We start from the raw sequence: 21,885 nt of genomic DNA, 5'->3' as shown, positions 1-21,885 counted from the left end.
GAGATGGAGATTGACAGGGACCCTGGGATGAGTGGGGGACAGAGAAAGACAGAGCAGGGAGGGTGGGGAGAGGCTGAATGACGCACAGGAAAGAGCAAGACAGACACCCAGGTAGTTGCCATCTTTGCAAGTCAGGGCTCTCGAGGAAAGCCTGTTGTGTTTTACTTTTAAAGAAACTGTGGGGGACTCCCCCAGCGGGGTCCAGTGGTTAAGACTCCAGGTTTCCGATGCAGGGGATGTGCGTTCCATCCCTGGTCGGGGAACTAAGATCCTGCATGCCTCGAAGTGAGGTCAGAGAGAGAGAAAGAAGAGAGACAGGGGAGCGTGGTTCTCAAAGTAGAATCCTGGGACTGGCTGAGTCCGCTGCACCTGAAGAGTTGTTAGAGTCTCAGGCCCCACTCAAGACTTTGGAATCAGTTTAACAAGCTCTCTGGATGACCTGTGTGCTCACCCTAGCACACAGGAGCAGAGAGTAGTTGTCTGGGCCCAGACCCAGTAATGAAGCCTTCAGGGTAAAGGCCAGAGGGGAGAGGACACGGGAGGTCAGCTCTGAAAGTGGAAATAACATTTATTGCCAGAGACGGGAGGGAGGAGAGGCCAGTGTGAGCCAGCAGAGATGCTGGGCAGGAGGGCAGGGCTGAGGGGGACGTGATTTCCTCCCCAGCGAGGTCATGCGGACGGCTGCCCCCACCCTTTCCTGAGACGTGTACACCTGCCGAATCCATCACCCGGCTTTATCTGAGGGGAAGAGTCCAGGCTGTTCTCCCAGCTGCCTGGGGAACTCCCCCAGGCAGGGGAGAGGAGGGGCTGACGTGGGCTCGGCAGGCCTACTGACCAGTGGTCAAGGGTCCAAGGGACAGGAGCTGGGCTGGGGCCAAGGGAAGGACCGGAGGAGCAGAGCAGGGCCTCTCTGGGCCCCGTGCGAGGACCCTCGGGTCCAGTGGCCGTGGGGCCAGCCTGTCTGCACAGGCTGTTGTTTGGGGACCTCTGCCGAGGAAGTGTAAATATTTACCAAGGGCTTTGGTCTATGGTTTAGAAATGATAGGGCCCCAGTGAGTCAAACAAACATCAAACTTTGGACTTACATCTCCTTTTCTCACATAGTCAGGGTTCTTATAAATATCCCGGGCAAGGCCGAAGTCGCAAATCTTCACCACGTTGTTCTCAGACAAAAGTATGTTCCGTGCGGCCAGGTCCCGATGAATGCACTAGAATGAAACCAGCGGCACCGCCGATGCTGTCTTAATCTCATCCAGAAGTTTCCTGCGCATTCTCGCTGTTCCTAACTTGGGGACTCATGTCACATGCTTCCTTTACATGAAGGGACCAGCTTTCCGTGCACATGGGGTCGCCCCAAACATGAAGCACTTCTCTCTACAAATTCAGACCCCTTGGAGGCCCCCAAGTCAAGGAGTGCCCCGAATCCTCTCTGCCCCAGTGCTGCAGGATGGCATCAGGTAAACAGAGCTGGCCATCCATCCTCCCAGGGAGCACGACTTCCCCATAGTCTTCTATCCTGAGCTGCTGAGACCAGATCACCGCCCAGCTGGAGTCTCCTAGGAGGACTCCCCTGGGATGAGCTAACAGATGTGGAGCCGTGTACTCTGAGATTCTGACCAGTTCTGGAGGCATGCTAGGGGAAAACATGGAGCGTGGGTGCCGGGATCGTCTAGTCTGAAGCCCAGTGAGCTCTTCCCCTGGAATTAAGTTCTACCCACTGGTACCCTACCCACAAGCCTTCCCTGGTGGCTCAGACACTGAAGAATCCGCCTGCCATGCAGGAGTCCTGGGTTTGATTCCTGGGTCAGGAAGATCCTCTGGAGAAGAGAATGGCAACCCACTCCAGTTATTCTTGCCTGGAGAATCCCATGGACCGAGGAGCCTGGTGGGTTACAGTCCATAGAGGTTGCAAAGAGTAGGACATGACTTAGCGACTAACACTCTCACTGGTGCCCAAGAGTCATTTCTCAAACCTCCTCACTTACATCAGGACAGACTAAGACGTGTGTTGTGAAGTTCACTCTACGTTTAAGGACCTGTTGTTGTTTAGTTACTAAGTTGTATCTCACTCTTTTGTGACCCTATGGACTATAGCCTGCCAGGCTCCTCTGTCTGAGATTTTCCAGGCAAGGATGCTGGAGTGGCTTGCCATTTTTTCCTTCAGGGGATCTTCTGACCCAAGCATTGAACCCACATCTTCTTGAGTGGCAGGCAGATTCCTTACCAATGAGCCACCAGGGAAGCCCATTTAAGGGCCTACATACTAGCAAATATGAGGAAAAGGGAACTTAGAGTGAAGGTTTGTGTTTGCCCATGCGTATACCCACACATCCAGGCCCAGCGAAGAAGCAGAACAGTGAAGACTGAAAGCTGACCTTTCTGGAAGACAAAAACTCCATGCCTCTGGCCACTTGAAAACTGTAAGAAATCAGATCTTCCATAGTGATGGGCTGCTTGTAGAAGTCATCAAAATCTGGAAAGCATTAAAACCGGAGCTGTTTGTAAAGTCTCTTGTCAGGCCACCAAATCCCAGCTTATTGGAACAGTGTTAGCAGAACATATAACAAACCAACAAACAGATCAGAGTTCATCTTTGAGAGCATTTCAGTCTCCACATGAATAGCCAACATTTTTCCAGGCCTCTAGCCCGGTTTGCTAGTGTTGGGGGAGGTGGGGACGGTGGGGGGCAGGGGGGATGATCCATTAAGACAGAAAGGCCTGGGGGGGGCAGACAATTGTACAGTTCCCTGTCAAAATTAGTAACTCTGGAAATAATCTAAATTCAAATCTTATCTCCCCAGGACATTAGCCTTCGAGTCTCTCACGGATGTTTATTAGGGTGATAAATAAGAAAAAAATTTCAGAGATGCACAGTGTGTTGTAAAAATATCTCAGAGTGGAGGACAGGAAGGAATTAATACCTACCCTCCTCTTCCTCAACATCACTGAGACTTTTATCTTCCTGAAACCCAGAGCTCGCGAAGCTCTCGCTGCTGGTAACGCTGTCTAGTCTTTGCTTCTCGCCCTGCTCCAGGTCCGACTCCATCTTTTCTTTCTTAGGCTCCACGTGTAAGGCTGCATCCTTTTAAGAGACCAAGGAAGACAGTGATGAGAGGGACGGCCAGCAATTGCCTGTGTTGGGAGTATGTCCTCTGGCAGAAGGGCTAGTGAGCTAGTAGCCTGGCTGCCCCCTGGGGGTGGGATGTCTTCCACTTTTGACAGGGCTTCTGGGTAGCATCTCAGGTGGGATAAAGGAATATTCACAGGAGCTGCTGTTTACCGAGCACTTACTCTGCGAGCCAGCACACTGAGGATCTTAGGTACGTTTTCTTGTTTAATCTTTCCAAAAGTTTTACAAAGTAGCTCTTACAATACATGAAGGAATAGATTCAGAGAAGTCAAATAATCAAAGTCACATGCAGCTGGTAGATGGCAAAGCTTGAACCCAGGTCTGGCCAACTCTGTTCTGTGCCCGTAAGCACTTTTCCATCCTGCGCGCCGTCTTGGGAAAGATGATATGGAATGATGGACAAGGGTCCCCAGTCGACCCGAGACCATGCTTTATAATCCCCAGGGGGAGTAATAAGAGGAGGCTGCAGTTACCAATGTGTCTGGTTTCCTTGGAGAAGGAGGGAACGTGAACATTTCTTTTTCTCCTCTCCATTCAAAGATGTAGCCTGATCCTAACAAAGGCAGAAAATGCCTTTCATTCTGAACTGGGCATCTGAGCCCTGGTGTGTATCCAACTCTTTCATTAAGTGTGTGATCTTGAGCAGCGAACCACCTTGCTTTTCTGGGATTTCCTTTTCCACATCTGAAAAGCTCTATCATCTTGTGTTTGGACTCACAGGAGTTATTCATTTTGGGTGGAACCAGAAAAGATGGGTATCATCTTTAGTAATTCATCTAATTGCTGCGACTCTAGAAACAGCATTATCAGTGGCTTCGTGAGTCTACCAGGTACCTGGCTCAGGGGTGGCTGTAGGGGAACTGGGGTTCAGAGGTGTTCCCTGAACCACTTGCGCTTTGTGGCCGGGCCGGCTCTCCATCCTTCCTTGGTTTTTCCTGGAAGCATCACTACATGGGAATGGTCCCTCCACTAGAGGGCGTAGTGGGAGCAAGCAGAGGACAGACAAGACAGCTTCAGCCCTTAAAACCGTGGAAGCACAGAGGGTCTCTAGGCTCCTGTCCCTGGAAAGAGGCCCTCTGCGCCGGCTGCAGAAGGGAGTTAGTTCTCAGAGTGAACCCCCGCTGCCATCCAGGTGACCTACCTGAGAGCAGGTAAAGAAGGTTAACTCTGGTTACTGTATGTCCCTGAGGCAGTTAGACTTGATTCTGCTCAGTTGGGGACTGAAATTTTATTTCCCACGAGACCCTTTCCAGGACAGAAGTGGGCAGGGGAAGGTGCTGGGGTGAAAAGTTCTTGACTCTTTGGCAAAGCTCCAGGGACCATAACTCAGACTCCCCCACCCCGCCCCCGCTTCCCCACTCCTGGTCAATGGTATACTTAGCTCTGTTTATTGGTAACTGTTTTGGGTAAATAAAGGTTGATTTACTGAACTTTTGGGACTCTGACAGAATCCATTGGATTTATTACAAATAATATTTAAAGATCCTAGTGAATTTATTTGGAAAATGAAATATCCCATTTCGATTTAGCCTTTCGGTTTTTCTTTCACCTTCTCTTTATATGTCTTTAGGTTCCAAATATGAAATACAGCTGTGTGTTTTCCACGAAAACACTGAGCTCCACCAACAGGGAGGTGAATCATTAAATATAGCCCGAGAAGGAAGCAGGCTCTTCAAACAAAGGACGTAGGAACGCAAACGTTCCATCCTGCCCAGGTCCCTGGGGTATTCTTGCTGGCTTAGTTCTTCCTGAAGCCAGCCCAGGATTTCAGGACTGAGGAGAAGTTGTACAGCTCTCAGTCCAGGGTACCATTCTCCACTTTTTCTTATGTTCTTTTTCCCCTCTTACCCAGGTCAGTGCATGGAAAAAGTATTGAAGGGACATTAGGAGAGCTGGGTTCTTTCTTCTTGACTTCATCTTTTGCCAAGTTCATGTCCTTAAGGCAATCGCTGGACTTTCTAGGCACGTCTGTGATGTGAGTGTGGACTAGCTGACCACAAAGATCCCTTTCAGCTTTAAGATTTCTCATCATGTTATTTCTCAGTTGCTAAGCCGTGTCCAACTCTTTGCAACTCCATGGACTGCAGCACACCAGGCTTCCCTGTCCTTCAGTCTCCCAGAATTTGCTCAAACCCATGTCCCTTGAGTTGGTGATGCTATCCAACCATCTCATCCCCTGTCGTCCCCTTCTCCTCCCACCCTCAGTCTTTCCCAACATCAGGGTCTTTTCCAATGAGTCAGTTCTTCCCATCAGGTGGCTAAAGTACTGGAGCTTCAGTTTCAGCATCAGTCCTTCCAGTGACTATTCAGGGTTGATTTCCTATAGGATTAACTGGATCTCCTTGCAGTCCAAGGGATTCTCAAGAGTCTTCTCCAGCACCACAATTTGAAAGTATCAGTTCTTCAGTGCTCAGCCCTCTTTATGGTCCAACTCTCACATCTGTACATGACTACTGGAAAAACCATAGCTTTGACTAGACGGACCTTTGTCAGCAAAGTGATGTCTTTGCCTTTTAATATGCCATCGAGGTTTGGGCTTCCCTGGTGGCTCAGATAGTAAAGAATCTGCCTTGCCATCATCTTTTATGATACGAGTGACTAAGTGATTTGTGCATGTCTGGGTCTGTATGTAGAGAGGGGGAGGGAGATGGGGAGAGAGAAATTTATCAAGATGACTTAATATTTAGATAGATGGCTAGCAGATTTAATCTCTATCACTGCACATAGTGGGATCAAATAAGCTCTGTGCTCACCACAAAAACAGTGTGATATATTAGCACAGAAAGAAAGAGTTGGGTTTTTTTTTTTTTTTGCTTCCTTGTTATCTAGCTCCTTTATTGGAGTGTCATTGCTTTACAATGTTGCGTTAATTTCTGGAAAAAAAAAAAAAAGGAAAAAGCAGAGATTGTATTTTAAGCTTAGTCATTAATGGTGTTGACTGAGGAAAAGCACAACCTAAAAACTGTGAGTCAGGTTTATTCAGTGTCTTTCTGAGGACTGTGTTCTGGAAGCAGCCTTGCAGAGAGTTCTGAGGAGGTAGAGGAGGTCAGTTTACACATGATTCTGGTGAAGACAGTGCGTGTAACCCAGAGCATATGCAGGCGAAAGGCTGCTGCTAGTCCCAGGGAATAGTTACCTTAGTTAATGGTTTCAGAGCTTTTCTGACTAGGAGAGAGAGCAAGATACAGGTTCCTAAAAAATTTCTCCTGTGAAAATCGGTGACTATCTGAAGGCCTGTTCTGCTAGTTTTCCCAGGGCACAGATTGCCTTATTTCTAATCTCCACCTGAACTCCTTTCAGAGTGTTTTAAAGATCAGCAAAAGATCCTCTGGAGAAGGAAATGGCAACCCACTCCAGTTCTCTTGCCTGGAAAATTCCATGGACAGAGGAACCTGGTGGGCTACCATCCATGGAGATGCAAAGAATCGTACACGACTGAGCGACTGAGAACAAAGGTCAGCAACTGAAGTGGCTCATGACTCGGTCCTTGTAGAGCCGGATGGATAGCTAGCAACATTTCTCTAGTTGGCAACGGGAAAGTGTATTTTCTTGTTTTATGCTATTATTTTTGTTGTTCAGTTGCTCTGGTCATGTCTAGCTCTTTGCAACCACATGGACTGCAGCACATCAGGCTTCCCTGTTCTTCACTGTCTCAAACTCATGTCCATCAAGTCAGAGATGCCATCCAACCATCTCATCCTCTGTCACCCCCTTCTCTTGCTTTCAGTCTTTCCCAGCATCAGGGTCTTTTCCAATAAGTCAGTTCTTCCCATCAGGTGGCCAAAGACTTGGAGCTTTAGCTTCAGCTTTAGTCCTTCCAATGAATACTCAGGGTTGATTTCCTTTAGGATTGACTAGTTTGATATCCTTGCAGTCTAAGGGACTCTCAAGAGTCTTCTCTAACACCGTAATTTGAAAGCATCAATTCTTTGGTGCTCAGCCTTCTCTATGATCCAACTCTCACATCCGTACATGACTACTAGACATGACTATGTTGCTATAGCCTGAATGGAAACTCAATTCTTTGTTGAAAAATCCCCAACCCAGAAGTTCCTTACCTTGTTGAGAAAGAATAAGGCCCGTTTGCTCTTGAGATAGTTGGAGAGATTTCCATATTTGCAGTATTCAACAATCACCATCAGGGGCCCTGCAACCAGAGCAACGCAAGCTCAGCCAGTCATCTGCCAGCTTCGGTAGGCCTGGAGGTCTCAAACCTACTTGTTTTAATATTAGCGGGAAACCCAGGGTTGGGAAGACCCCCTGGAGAAGGGAATGGCTACCCACTCTAGTACTCTTGCCTGGAGAATCCCATGGACAGAGGAGCCTGATGGGCTACAGTTCATAGGGTCGAAAATGAGTCAGACATGATTTGGTAACTAACATTTTCTGGGAGATGCAACTTAGAGTGAGATTTCTTTTTCAATTGAACCTGAGTCAGAGTTTAAAAATACAAAAGGAGTAGACATGAGGGAGGAGTATGGGGAGGAAGCAGAAAAAAAAGAGTAGTAGGAGAGAGAACTTTGAGGAGGGGGCGGGGCAAGGTCAGGGCTCTGCCTGTGACTGGCAGCCACCCTCCCTGCCCCCAGCCTCTGGACACTGTCACATCAGCCCCTTCTCCCAGGTCCTGTCTGGCCTGGCTTCCCTGCACCACAGCCCCCTGGGGGCGTCTGCATGGAGACTGCCTTGGGGCTTTCAAGCTCTAAAGTGGGGATCAGCCAATTCATAAAGGAAGAGAAGATAAATATTTGAGGTTCAGTAGGCCACACAACCCTGGAGAAGGGAATGGCAACCCACTCCAGTATTCTTGCCTGGAAAATCCCATGGACAGAGGAGCCTGGCGAGCTACAGTCCATGGGGTCGCCAAGAGTCGGACACGACTGGAGTGACTAAGCAGCAGGCCACACTTCTATCAAGTCTGCCTCTGAAGCCTGAGAGCGCCTTGGATGACACCCTTGAGTGACTGTGTTTCAACTTTACGAACGCACAGATTTGAATTTCGTAATATTATCCCATGTCACAAAATATACTTCTTTTGCCCGGCCCCCCAACCCAAATGGTCAGATGAAGCCCACAGGCTGACCGGCCGTGGTTTGCCAACTTCTGGCCAAAAGAAGCAAGAGGGTTGGGAAGGGAGGCAACCCCAGACCTGCACTGCGGGTCCCCGGGCGCCCTGTAGTCTTCCCCCAGGCCCTTCAGTCCTCCCCACCACTCATCCAACCCGGCTCAAGGCCTGAGGGAAGAACAGCATCAGGTTCTGGATCAAAGAAGACATGGCCCCAGAGGGGCCCCTGGCTGCGGGCCCTGCCCTGGGGGAGGTTGGAAAGGCCTGTGGGAGCCTTGGTCATGACACAGCCCAGTCCCTGCACTTGGCCCAGGTGGGTGAGGCCTGTCTGAAGGCCATGGCTGGCCCCTCCTTCCACTGGGATCCTGCCTGGAGCCATCCCTTCCCTTGGAGGAAGCTTCCGGAATGCCCACCTTCTGCGAGTTTACCTCAGCTCCCATCATGGGTGTCCTTCTGGGTCTGAACCAGACGGGTCTCAAAGGGAGTCCTTCTGTTTGGAACCTTTAAGCTAAGCATCCAGGGAAGGCATTTCCAGGATGGGAGCCCCTTCCATCCTGGGACAGACTCCTCCGGACCATAGCAGGCCATCTTCCAGGGGGTGGAGGGAAGGGTGGGGGGGACAGAGAAGCTGCCCTGGCGTGTGAACCCGAAGAGCAGCCCCCTCACCACCTACCTCCTTGCTTGGTGCAGGCTCCTAGCAGGTTGACGACGTTCAGATGGTGGCCGATGTGGGTCAGGATCTTGAGCTCGGTCATCAGAGCCTTGTACTCGCTGGCCGTGGCCCCCTCTGTGTGAGGGGCAAGGGAGAGTCAGGGCAACGGGACAGTGGGGCTCTCTCCTCGAGGGTGGCCCTCGTCCCCTCGGAGGTGAGCAGCACTCAGCCCTCACTGCACCGACTTTCCCACGCTCTGCAGAAAGGCCAGTCTCCAGCCTATGTTCACTCATCCACCCTCTTGAGCCAGCATCCTCTGGCTACAGTGAAGCTGGAGTGGTGTGGGGTCAGTTGCTGGACGTCCCTCTGGGTGGACCGGGTCCCTGAGGGTCAGGTGCTGACTCGGACCTGGGCACCTCGTGGGAGCGCCCTGCGGGAGCGCCCTCCCAAGGCTTACTTCTGTCAGAACCAGGCCCAGCTAGAAGCTTCCAGGCAGGGATGCGCCCACATCTCCTCTTTTTCTCACTTTCCCCACTTTGAGAATTACAAAGGAGAAGCACAGAGGGGCCTGCAAGGGCAGAGAGGCCCCTTCTGTAAACATCTCTGCTGTGTTGTTATGTTTTCCCTGTAACCTCTTCCTCCCTGGATTCCTCAAGGTTATCTCAAGTCAGGAGGGTCTGTAAGCATCTGACTTCAGCTTCATTCTCAGAGATAAACAACGTCAGTCTAAGAATTAGCAGAGTCTAAAGCCTAGATTAACTTTGTCCTGTCTGTCTGCTCTTATTGGTTAACTTATAAAGCATTAACAAATTTCAAATTATGTTTAGAAGTTTAAAATAAGTCATATTGGCTTGCTGTAAAATATTTCAACAATATGTTTATGGAGTAAAAAGTGAAAGTCATCCCAATCCAGTTACTTTTTAAAAAAAGAAAGAAATCCAGTTACCTTTTTAGAAGTAACTACTGTTAATCACTTGGAGTTTCAGACCGTTTTCTATGCATTTATAAATATATGTAGCCAATCAAAAGTCTTTTGTTTGTTTACATAAATGGGATCATATATAAAAATATAAAAGCAAATTTGATGTATATAATTTGCTTTCTCTCCTTTTAAATGTGATGGACTTTTCTCATCCTTTTAAATTGATTAATGGCATTCCTGACATTTAGATGGTCTACAGTTGTGGTTTGTTTTTGCCATTACAAATACTATTTAATAAACAGCCTGTGATCTTTGCGCCCGTGTGTGTTTCTGTAGGACAGTCCTAGAAGTGAGTGGAAGGCTGTGCGTTTCACATTGTGGTAGATATTGGAATGGAATTTCATAAGCACAAGTCATTTTTTAATAATAACCAAATAAACACTAGAAGCCTCCCAATGGAGTTGGGATTGGCTCAGAGTAGATGCTCAACAAATATTCGTTAGACAAATAAACAACATGATTACTCTTCTCATCTCAGACATGGGCTTAAGGCCCAGAAAGGTTAAAGGTTTTGCTCAAGGGCACTTTGAAAGAGCTTCTGAGTCATGGCCTTTGTTTGACCTTCTGCCTTTCCAGTGTCTCCTAGAAACAGATGGCCAACCAACTTAAACAAGAAAGCTTGAATGAAAATAGTGTTTTAGTGATGTTATATAGTGGGTGATTTGGCAATCTCTTGCAGTCAAGGCTGCTGGCTTAAAAAAATGATAAGCCTTTATTAAGATATTATACACACTATTTTTGTATTGCATAGAACAGATTCTCTGGGCCTTTAAAGAAAATCTCAAGTCAGAATTTCCCCCTCAAATTCATTCTTCCATGCCCTGATGCCCCTTTGGCACAGTGGGAAAACCAGGTTCTTTAGCTCAGATTTTTCCATTTACAGGCAGGGCCATGGCTTTTATCTTGGGCCTATAATAGACAAGCATGGGCAGCCGATTTGCTTCTAGCATCTTATTGCTCAGCTAGTTTTGTCTCCCTGTGTGTGGTCGTAAGCAGGAAGACAAAACTAGCTGAGGGATAAGATGCTTTCAGATTTAGTGTCAACTTATCTCAAGGCTGGATACCAGCTTGCCTCCAGAACACAGACCAGAATCATTTTCAGGATTTTGGAGCAATGGATCATTTCTAGAGGGCAGCCCTTCTGTAGCACTGAGGTGTGTGTGTGTCAGGGGGATGAGCCTTGCACCCGAACTCTTCCTTTTGCATGGCTGAGTTGTGTGGCCTTGCAGAGGCTACTTAACCTTTCTGGGTGTTGGTTCTTTATCTGCAAACTGAGATAATAAAATCTACCTCACAGAAGCTCTAGAGAGAAAAATAAGAAAAGTGACAATTTCATGCAATTCAAGCTACCGTATTAAAGTATACAGGGTTGGCTAGAAAGTTCATTTGGGTTTTTCCATAACCCAATACCTAGTCTGGTGCTTTTTCGCATAGAAGACGTGCTGATGCCTTTTCCCTTTAGACCCTGGGATTGGGGGTGTCCAGGGTGGGGTGCTGGAATGCAGGATGATCTCAGAAATGCCTATGATCATCTGGGTAGTTCCCCTTGAACAAATCCTCCTGTTTCATGGATGCAAAACTCCTTTTCCCTGGCTACCTTCAGGCTCTTTGTAGAGCTTTATCAGAGCCGTCACTCAACAGGCCTTTGAAGTGGAAAATACCACCACACGGGGCTTTTTGCAGTGCCGGTGTCAGTGCTGGATGAAGGTGAAGGCTTTGCCGTCCCCGCCCCCCCAGCGAGTGGGTCTCTCAGCTGGACTCTTTGCCAGCTACCTGCTTGGCTGAGCGCAGAGCTTCCTGTGCCTGAAAACCCCCTGGCAATGTGTCAGCAACGTTGGAAAGCTGAAAACTGCCCTGTGGGCTTTCAGTCCTGTTTCTTTCGGTTTGGGAACCTTAAAATGCATTGAAGTAACATGACAATTTCATCACAATGAAGAAGTGTTTTCTGCACTTTAAAGCAGAGGTCCCCAACCTTTTTGGCACCAGGGGCCAGTTTTGTGGAAGATAATCTTTCCGTGAACTGGGGGCAGGGGGAGGAGATGGTTTCAGGATGATTCATGTGCATCACATTTATTATGCACTTTATTTGTGTTATTACTACATCGCCTCCACCTCAGATCATCAGACGGTAGATTCTGGAGGTTGGGGACCCCTGCAGTGGGGAGCTGTGTGTCTTGGAGATGTTTGGTTTATGAGATTTTCAGCGGTTTTCATTTTCATTCTACCTTAGGGTGGTGGTCATAAATTGCTTTGTCATTTGACCCAGCTCCCAGTGCTTCAGAGTGATAGTATTGTCAACATAGAAAGATCATTTGTTTATTTGTTTTTAAATCTCTAAAGAGGAAATGTTTTATGGACAGGACTTGATCCTATAAAATAGCTTGACGTTCTGATCAACTCAATTGTTTTGGCTTCATCGTCTTTATAGTGAGCTCAAGCCCCAGCTGAGCCTTTGAGATTTAGACATACAGCCAAGTTTCCATTGTAATGTCATAGGGGACCACTCCAAAAATTCATACCTGTGGTTACTGTGAGCTTAGGTCCCTGGTAGCCTACAAGAGGCTGAGACGGCGTAGGAGAAACATCTTTGACAGAAATCATTTTCCCATGGATACTGCTGGACTGTTTCGCTTACAAGGTTTATTTTGAGCTCTTGGTGGCCTCATGGAAAGCTCCAGAGGTCAAGGGTCTTGCAGCAGAAGAAAGTTATGTGGCCAGAGCAGACATGGCCTCTGTCTGCTGCTAGGCCACATTCCACTAGTACCAACACATAGGGAACGTAATGGGGACGTTGAAAGCCCAATCAGAGCATCCATACCTTTCAGCATCTTTACAGCCACAGTCCGGCAGGTGGGCGATTTCTTGATGCCGAATGCCGATGCTTGCACCACTTTTCCAAAAGCCCCTCTTCCGAGTGACTTGCCTACAATGGAAAGAAGACGGTTTGTTTGCCAAGCCAGCAGTATCAGTTTAAGTCTTTCTCAGGAAGAAAGGGCCTTTTCGCTATGTGTATATGTGTGGCATGTAGCTTTGAAGGGAATCTCCAATGAACAGACCCCAAATGGGTTAGGGACACATTTATGTGGCATCTTCCTTCCAACTCTTTACGGCACTGCCATGTGGCCCTTGCCCTGTACAGCGAGGCTAGGACCTTCCAGGACATTTGGGGCAGCTGTAGGGCCTGTTTTCTTTTACAAAGTCCTTCTCCGGGGGGAGAGGCTACAGAATCTGCAGTTGGTTTTTTCCATCGTCTGATAACATCATTACCACAAAAATTCCCCTATGTTTAAACTAAACCCCTTTTCTTGCCACTTAAGCTTATTTCTTCTGACCCGTGTTCCAGCAAAGGGAACAAACTGACAAGGGTGGTTACTGCTATTGGCTATAATGATGCTTCAGAGCTACCAAAAAATCACTTAAGTAATTTCTCAGACTTCCTTGCCAGGCAGAATATCCTCCGTATTTTTAACGTGTCTTTACATGATGATTACAAATCTTTGTGGTTCAAACCATGCACCCCTCAACCCCGGGTAGCAATTTGTTTCAACCACAGAGAGGTGGTTGCCAAGTGCAGTAACAAAGTGTGAGGTTTCATTCATGGTTCCCCAGTGGTATGCTATGTTCTAATGACTGCTAGCACATTTGTTTGTTTCCCTCACCCTTGAACGAGACCACTTGACTCAAAGGGGCAAGGACCATGCCTGAAACTTCCCAGAACCTGGTGCATGGGGCATCAGGGTCCCTGTGCATTAGTACAGAAGGGAGAGGTGCATTTGGGAGTTTGTGAAATGCTCAAACCAAGCCTCTTACAGTCCTAAGTTAACTGGAGGGGCCCGTGGGATGCACAGCGGAACAGTGCTCTGTGAGGAGGGCACCTCCCCGCTTTTTTGATCAGTGCTTCCTTCTGCATCTCCAGGACACAGGTAGCTGACTCCAACCTGTCCAGTAGGAAACCAATACCCCTCAATTGTGATATGGTAGGAGAAAGAGTGAGCCAAAGAAGTCACCTTTTGTTGGTTCTTTGGGGGCAGAGCTGTGGAGTAGGGGAAGCCAACAAAATGCTTCTGATGAAAATTAAATCCTGGTTCAGTTCAGTTCACTTCAGTCACTCAGTCGTGTCTGACTCTTTGCTACCCCATGGACTGCAGCATGCCAGGCCTTCCTATCCATCAACAGCTCCTGGAGTTTACTCAAACTCATGTCCATCCAGTCAGTGATGCCATCCAACCATCTCATCCTCTGTCATCCTCTTCTCCTCCTGCCTTCAATCTTTCCCAGCATCAGGGGCTTTTCAAATGAGTCAGCTCTTCACATCAGGTGGCCAAAGTATTGGAGTTTCAGCTTCAACGTCAGTCCTTCCAATGAATATTCAGGACTGATTTCCTTTAGGATGGACTGGTTGGATCTCCTTACCGTCCAAGGGACTCTCAAGAGTCTTCTCCAACACCACAGTTCAAAAGCATCAACTTTTCTGTGCTCAGCTTTTTTGTAGTCCAACTCTCATATCCATATATGACTACTGGAAAAACCACAGCCTTGACTAGATGGACCTTTGTTGGCAAAGTAATGTTTCTGGTAGTCAGTGTTAATTTAACACAGCACCTCTGGTCCTATTTCTTTCTCATGCTGTTCTGATAATGTGTTTTCAGTGAGCTAACTTTCCTCCCTCCCTCCCTTCCTTCCCAAAAGACACAGTTTGTTGTTTGTTTGTTAAGATTCCTGGAAAGTTTATAATGAAGCTCTCCTTGTCCTCATCCTGCTGCTGCTGCTGCTAAGTCGAATCAGTCGTGTCCAACTCTGTGCGACCCCATAGAGAGAAGCCGATCAGGCTCCCCTGTCCCTGGGATTCTCCAGGCAAGAACACTGGAGTGGGCTGCCATTTCCTTCTCCAATGCATGAAAGTGAAAAGTGAAAGTGAAGTCACTCAGTTGTGTCCAACTCAGCGACCCCATGGACTGTAGCCTACGAGGCTCCTCCGTCCATGGGATTTCCCAGGCAAGAGTACTGGAGTGGGGTGCCATCGCCTTCTCCGTGTCCTCATCCTACCGGAACCTTTATACTTGCATGCAAAACTCCTCAGTAACAAAGTGTCCTCACCTGCCTCAACTTAGAGTCTTCCACTGCCCACCCCCCGGCATCCAGTAAGAACGTGGGAAGAGCTCGGTCACCAGTGTCATCAGAGGCGTCTCCCTGCCTGGGTCTCACGAGGACGCTGGTGAGATGACACGCCTCCCGGGTCAGAGGGGCACCTGTCGTGCTGACAGAGATCCTGCTCCCAAGGCACGCTCGTGGCCGGGATACAGCCTCTGCTTCCTTCTTCAGATCAAAGTGTCCAAGAAACAGTGAAATCAGGGCTTCTCTCTTACAAACAAGAGTGTCAAGGGGACCCTGAAATGGGATACAGGAAGCACGCTGGCAGATGCCTTCCCCAGATTTGTAAAAATTGGTGTTTTCTGATTAGAGGCTTAATCCTTGCTTTCATAGGGTAAAAGAACACCTTTTCTTCTGCATCACCTTCTATTGTCTCCTGCGAAAACTGTCCTGAGCCTGAGACAGGTAATGAGCATCTCTGTTTTGGGTATCTGTCCACAGACTCCTGCTTGTCTGGGGCAGGCAGCGTCCTTTTCATCCCCACACCTCCTGCCCCCACACATTCCCTTCTTTGTCAGCACAAAACACTTCCCATCTTCCAATGGGAAGGTGCCCTCTCAGACATGATCTTAACTTCTGTGAGTTGAGGACTTTGCCTTGACCAGTGAGAATTCTCACTTGACTTCCTTCAGATTTTTCATTTATTCTCTTGGAAGCTGACTGTCACCTCGTAAAACAGCCTGAAGCTCTTACAAGCTCTTTAATCATCTGATACATCTTAGTCCTCTGGCGGACACACAAATCCAGTGTCACAGGAGCCCTGCCATGCTGGACTTGATCTTGCTTGGTCCTTCTTTTCCCTTAATCCTCCTTGGTGCTACTCGGATGCCACTAGCTAGCTTGGAAAAGTGCTGGGTCATTGTTATGGAATGGAATACTACAGGGATCTCCTCTGAGAGGGACTGGTTAGGGTCCCTGCACAGGGAGGGTGGTTGGGGGAGATCAGGGCAGCCTGGAGCTGAGCCCTTCTTGGCATCCAGGATGGTCTTCCAGGAGGCAGAAGCAACCCAGGCTCAAGCCACTCACCAGATTTCAGACATCCTATGTGCTTTCCCATGGTAGGTAATTCTGACTTTATCTTCCAGTGGGAAGATCCCCTGTTTGACATGATCTCAACTTTTGTGATAAATATATAGGAGTTGAATTTTCTCCCAGCTTTGGTGAGGAATCACTAATAAAACAAGTTTCTTTAGTTCTGGATTCCAGGAATTTCAATGGTAGCAATACTCTGGACCCAAGCCTCAGCCCTGTCTGTCTCTCAGATGCTATCAGTTCCAGCTTCTCTCACCAGTGCTGCGGGTTGTAACCCAGAGGGAAGACGCAGATGAAATCAGAAGCCATTTGGTCTGTGTGTTTCTCTATATCTGTAAACCATTATAACTCTCGCATCAAACCAACTTTTCCTCGTCATCCACCCAGACATCATTTTGGTTACTTTCACTTGTCAGACGTGACTTCAGATTGTTCTGTTATCTACTTGGCTTAAGAAACACATCTTGGGCCTCTCTGCTCCCATAGAAGTGGGATGAGGCTTCCTCTGGCCCTTGGAGCCATACTCGGCACTGAAAGGCCAAGCTGGTTTGTCTGACACACTTACTCTCACCCGTCAGAGACACTCGCATGCCTATCAGCTGAATCATTGCATCTGGTGACTCTGGGAGGGAAGAGAACTATAAGATCTCTAGCAAGGAGCATCTTCTGAAATGGGCTTATCTAAACCCACAGAGCCCCTGGGGGAATTCTGGTTCACAGTCTACCTCGATGGGCCGTCAAGGATCATAGTGGTCCTAGGCCAAGGAATGAAGGAATGGGACAGAAAGCTCTCGCATCCTGTACAGAAGAAGCGTGCCTGCTTGTGACTAATACCTCTGGAAAGCAGTGTGGCCTGAGAATGGCTTACAGTTGTGGGAAAATTATCACATGTTCCTGCCAAGGTCGCTGGGGGCGGGGGGTCTGGGCCAGCTGCCGTGTAATTTAGACTTACAGAAGGCACTCATCTGGTGTACCACCTGCCCCGAACTGCTCTGAATTTAGTTGACCCCCCACTGTCCCCATCAGCAGCCATTGCTGGCTTTCGCCTGTCTTTCCAGCATTTTTTTTACTGATTTTTTTTTTTAACTGATTTCCAATTTTCTGCCCCAAGCCAAACAGCACACATTGTTGGGGCCAAGTCTTCTTTCTCATATAGGGAGAAATAAAGGTGGAATCAAGCCCAAGAGAATGACAAGAAAATCCCTCTGTCCCCTCCCCTCCCCCCCAATACAGTCTGCATGTGGGGGAGGGGCGGCTTGGCCACTGCATTTGTAACAAGTGTTCTGCACCGAGTAACAAGCGCCACCGGCTCCACGATCTCTCTCCCTAGTTCCAAATACTAATGATTCTTCAGAAGCCACTGTCTGAGTATCTGGACAGGAGTCTTGGAGGCTCCTGTTGTTCTGTAGCTCCTGGGCTGAAGAGTAATGTGCATTGTGACCTCTGAGCTGGAGGGACTTGGGGGCTGAGCTGGCGGGAAAGCACATTACTTGGTGTTGACAGCATCCCTGTTACCTAGCAAACAACAATCTTCCCTTTCTGTCAGTGGAGCATAAACATGAAAGAGAAGGCCTTTCTTCTCTGTGTTGGCCATTCCAGACACCCAGGGAAATTCAAAGTATGTAACTTATAGATTCGTGCAACGGGGCTTTTTGATCCGCAGTTGTGGCAAGCACCAGCTCTTTCACCAAATACTCGCTTTCCCCGCACCTCCCCATTCTGAACTGTGTTCCAGGTCACCATTTTCTAAATTTTTTTAAAATTTTATTTATTTTAAATTGGAGACTAATCGCTTTACAATTTTGTGTTGGTTTCTGCCATACATTGACATGAAGCAGCCATAGGTGTGCCCGTGTCCCTTCCTTCTTGACCCTCCCTCCGAGCCCCTACCCCATCCCGCTCCTCTAGGTTGGCACAGAGCACCAGGCTGAGCTCCCGGTGTCCTACGGTAAATTCCCACTAGTTGCCTATTTTATACATGGTCATATGCGGGTTTCCAGCTACTCTCAATCTGTCCCCCCCTTTCCTTTCCCTGCTGTGTCCACAAGTCTGTCTCTATGTCTGCAACTCCACTGCGGCCCTGTGAATAGGTTCATCAGTACCATCTTTCTAGATTCCATGAAGTGAAGTTGTGAAGTTGCTTAGTTGTGTCCGACTCTTTGCAACCCCATGGACTGTAGCCTACCAGACTTCTCAGCCCATGGGATTTTCCAGGCAAGAGTACTGGAGTGGGTTGCCATTCCATTCTCCAGGGGATCTTCCTGACCCAGGAATTGAACCCACATCTCCTGCATTGTAGGCAGACGCTTTACCCTCTGAGCCACCAGGGAATATATGTGTTAATACATGATATTTGGGTTTCCCTGACTCAGATGGTAAAGAATCTGCCCTCAATGCAAGAGACACGAGTTCGATCCCTGGATTGGGAAGATCCCCTGGAGAAGGGAATGGCTATCCACTCCAGTATTCTTGCCTGGGAAATCCCATGGACAGAGGAGCCTGGGAGACTAAAGCCCATGGGATTGGGGCTTCCCAGGTAGTGCTAGGGGTAAGGAACCCACCTGCCAGTATAGGAGATATAAAGACGTGGTTTCATTCCCGGGTGAGGAAGATCCCTTGGAGGAGGGCATGGCAGCTCACTCCAAAAGTCTTGCCTGGAGAATCTCATGGACAGAGGAGCCTGGAGGGCTACAGTCCACAGGGTTGCAAAGAGTTGGACAAAACTGAAGTGACTTAGCATATACGATACTTATTTTTCTCTTTTTGACTTACTTCACTCTGTGTAACAGGCTCTTGGTTCATCCACTTCACTAGAACTGACTCATTCATTCCTTTTAATGGCTCAGTAACATTCCATTATATGAATGTACCACAACTTCTTTATCCATCCATCTGTCCATGGACCTCGAGGTTGCTTCCATGTCTTGGCTATTGTAAACAGTACTGCGATGAACATTGGGGCACATGTTCACCACTTTCTCATCCTACAGAAGTTTTGTTATTTAACAGTGCCTATGAGACGCTGCTGAAACTAATCGCTCCCTTCCCCTTCACTATATCTGCTCTCATGTCCGTGTCCTTCTCCCTTCGAGGGGATGGACTCAAGCACCTTTGCATCCCTACCACTGAGATGGGTGTCAGCTGCTCGGTGAAGACGCCTGATGACTGTTGAAAGAAGGGACGGGTGCTGCCTTGTCCCCTTGACCTGCTGTCTCACCAGTCCAGAGAATTCTTTATCTCTGTGTCTGTCTCCCTTGCTGGTTTTTGAGCAACTAGAGAATAGAATCCCGCATCTAGTTACTTCTGCTTTGCTCAGAGCACTGTGTTTTGTGGGCAGTGGGTGCTTGGTGCAGGTTTAGGAATCCAGGGAACAAATACATTACCCAGTTTAAGTCTCTCCCGGGCAAACTCCCACTTGCTGGCATCGTAAGGGAGCCGATCACACTGCTCATCCAGGGGAACTTCATCTGGGTCCATGATAATCGACAGATAGTCAGCTTTAATCTCAGAAGATGACTAAGGAATAAAGAGATCTCAGAGTCACCAACCAGGGAACAATTTAAACCCAGATATGTAATGTAAAACAATACTTGGCATCATCAGGTCCTATTTTGGTTCATTGGGCTGAAACCACATGGTCGGGAGCAGCACGTGCCCTCTGCATGCACATAGACACATCACACGCGAGCATGCAATTTCCATCAAGCCACTCCTTACTCTTTTCACGATGCGTTTCTCTGGTACCCCCTCCACTGTCCTGTCTCGGACCAAATGCGCTCAGATTCTGCAGTGACCTTAATGCTTTTTCTTAAACAGTGATCAGAAACTCCCTGGTGGCTCAGTGGTAGAGAATCCGGCTGGCAATGCAGGAGATGTGGGTTGATCCCTAGGTGGGGAAGATCCCCTGGAGAAGGGAAGGGTGGCCCACTCCAGTATCCTCGCCTGGGAAATTCCATGAGCAGAGGAGCCTGGTGGGCTACAGTCCATGGGGTCACAAAGAGTCGGACAGGACTTAGCAACTAAACCACCACCAAGCAGTGACCACATAATTCTTCTCTGAAAAAATTCAAAGTATTTAAATAAAATCATTCCAAACAATGACTATAAATAACTTTCCATGGTCATTCTCCAGGAATACGCGTGGCAGATGGGTCAGCAGTGGGTTGTGGCTTTTCTGGATTTGTAAGAAAGGCTAAAGTGGCCAAGTAAACCCAGGGTCCCTGGGACAGTGGAGAAGCGCGTTTCATATGAGGTGGTTAAAGACACCCAGAAAGCCCCTTGGTTGCCACAGCAACCTGAAAAGGCTAGAGTGAGATTAGAATAAGATTCACCTGAAGGAGTTACAGAAAAAGGGTACTGAGCTCAGAACTTAAACACCAGTCAGCCCTTCTGAAAGAATAATATAAAGGAATCCACCAGCAAGTAGGCTCCACAAGTTTCCTGGTGACCAAAATTTTGTGAGTCCCTATTCAGATGGACTGGATTCATCTGAACTGTTTGAGTATTTACATTAAAATTCATGTAAAATGCAAGGTTATTCAGCACATTGCAAGTTTATATATTTAGCATGCATAGCTGTGACTCTCAGGCAGGAAAAAGATGAAAAGAAAAAGGAAAAATGTACAAAAGGAAAATAGATTTGTCTTCAGTGAGAAATTGAAGTTAAGAGAGAGTAAATATTTGCTATAAACAAAATTTAAAAAAAATAGAAGTTGATTATTTCAAAGGCAAAGGGATGAGACTTATACACAGCTATATTCCAAGTTCTTTTGGCCACTGGTATAATAAGATGTCGAATAAATAAGGTGGTACCTACCTTCTAGTGCTTGTTTTATCTTGGTGATGCAAATGAAGCCCAGAACATACCCTTTATTTCAGATCATATGTAACTGGATTTACATTTAGTGTGTTAGGTTCACATTCATGGGTAATATACCCTGATTATATTGATTGATTGTAGAATTGACTGCATTTCCATAGGCAGGACAGAAAAGAAGTACACTTGCCCGTAGAGGCTGGGTTTTGATAACTCTTGTCTAGAAGTTACTTACACTTCATTTAAATGAGTTTAGGGCCCTTCCTTTCTGTGCATTTCCCTAAACAGGATCAGAGTTGAGCAGAGAAGGCAAACCTCCCTATCCATTCGACTTCACACCCGCCCACATTCTTTGGCCCTGACTCACCCCGTCCTGGACTGTCACAGCTCACCTCATCCATCACTTGCAATCTGCCTCTTTCTCACAAAAATTATCACTGAAATGTGTGACAGATAGCTCAGGGCAGGAAGATTGCCGGGGCTCCACAAAGAGTGGAAAATGGGGACAGATAGGGAGCATGTTTGTCATGAGCTGCGTTTGCCAGCATGGTAGATGGGGTGGGGGTGGGGGGGCGCCCACTTAAAGACACTAGTGCGAGGCTGCAGGGCTGGACGGGAGTGTTCTTTCCCACCCAGGGTCCTGGGTGCTCATGAGTGGCATGGATGGAGGAGCTTTGATGACTCCAGTTCTCAGCGTGCACAATAGCCAAGGCCATGAGACACTGTCTCCAGTCTCCCAAGAGCAGAGGAAGAGCTGCGGCCCAGCCAGGGACAGCTTGGGTCCTGTGGGAGCTGAGCGACATGGGCAGGGGTGGTGACCGAGCCAGGGGAGCAGCCCACGGAAGACAGTCTGCCCACATGGCACCTGAGGAATCCTATGGTTTGTCTTAAGGCAGATGAGAGGAGATACCCAACAGACCTTCAGGAAGGGCTTTGAGACGAGCCTGCTGGGAGAATCTTGGTTGACCAATGCTTATTCTTTCAACTGACAAACACACAGAGCACCCACTAGGTGCTAGGCATGGGAATTGCTTGGTCAGGCGCTTCAGAGCCCAGATGT

At 48.0% G+C, this 21,885-nt stretch overlaps 1 protein-coding gene across 3 annotated transcripts in view; it reads right to left on the bottom strand.

The window, feature by feature from the left end:
• The window catches only part of FLT1 (fms related receptor tyrosine kinase 1), a 208,841-nt gene that overhangs the window by 21,166 nt on the left and 165,790 nt on the right, over positions 1-21,885 (bottom strand). For all 3 annotated transcript variants that reach the window (XM_015098156.4, XM_060394469.1, XM_060394470.1), the window contains 7 exons: positions 19,393-19,525; positions 12,645-12,749; positions 8,866-8,979; positions 7,189-7,277; positions 2,926-3,082; positions 2,376-2,473; positions 1,086-1,208 (listed from right to left, as the gene is read on the bottom strand). In XM_015098156.4, coding sequence (XP_014953642.3) covers positions 1,086-1,208; positions 2,376-2,473; positions 2,926-3,082; positions 7,189-7,277; positions 8,866-8,979; positions 12,645-12,749; positions 19,393-19,525 — 819 coding nt within the window. The remainder of the gene's footprint in view (positions 1-1,085; positions 1,209-2,375; positions 2,474-2,925; positions 3,083-7,188; positions 7,278-8,865; positions 8,980-12,644; positions 12,750-19,392; positions 19,526-21,885) is intronic.

Source organism: Ovis aries, chromosome 10, assembly GCF_016772045.2.
Source record: "Ovis aries strain OAR_USU_Benz2616 breed Rambouillet chromosome 10, ARS-UI_Ramb_v3.0, whole genome shotgun sequence".
In the NCBI taxonomy this organism is placed as follows: Eukaryota; Metazoa; Chordata; class Mammalia; order Artiodactyla; family Bovidae; genus Ovis; species Ovis aries.
The sequence above is the reverse complement of the archived record's forward strand: the minus strand, read 5'-3'. Positions and strand labels throughout refer to the sequence as shown.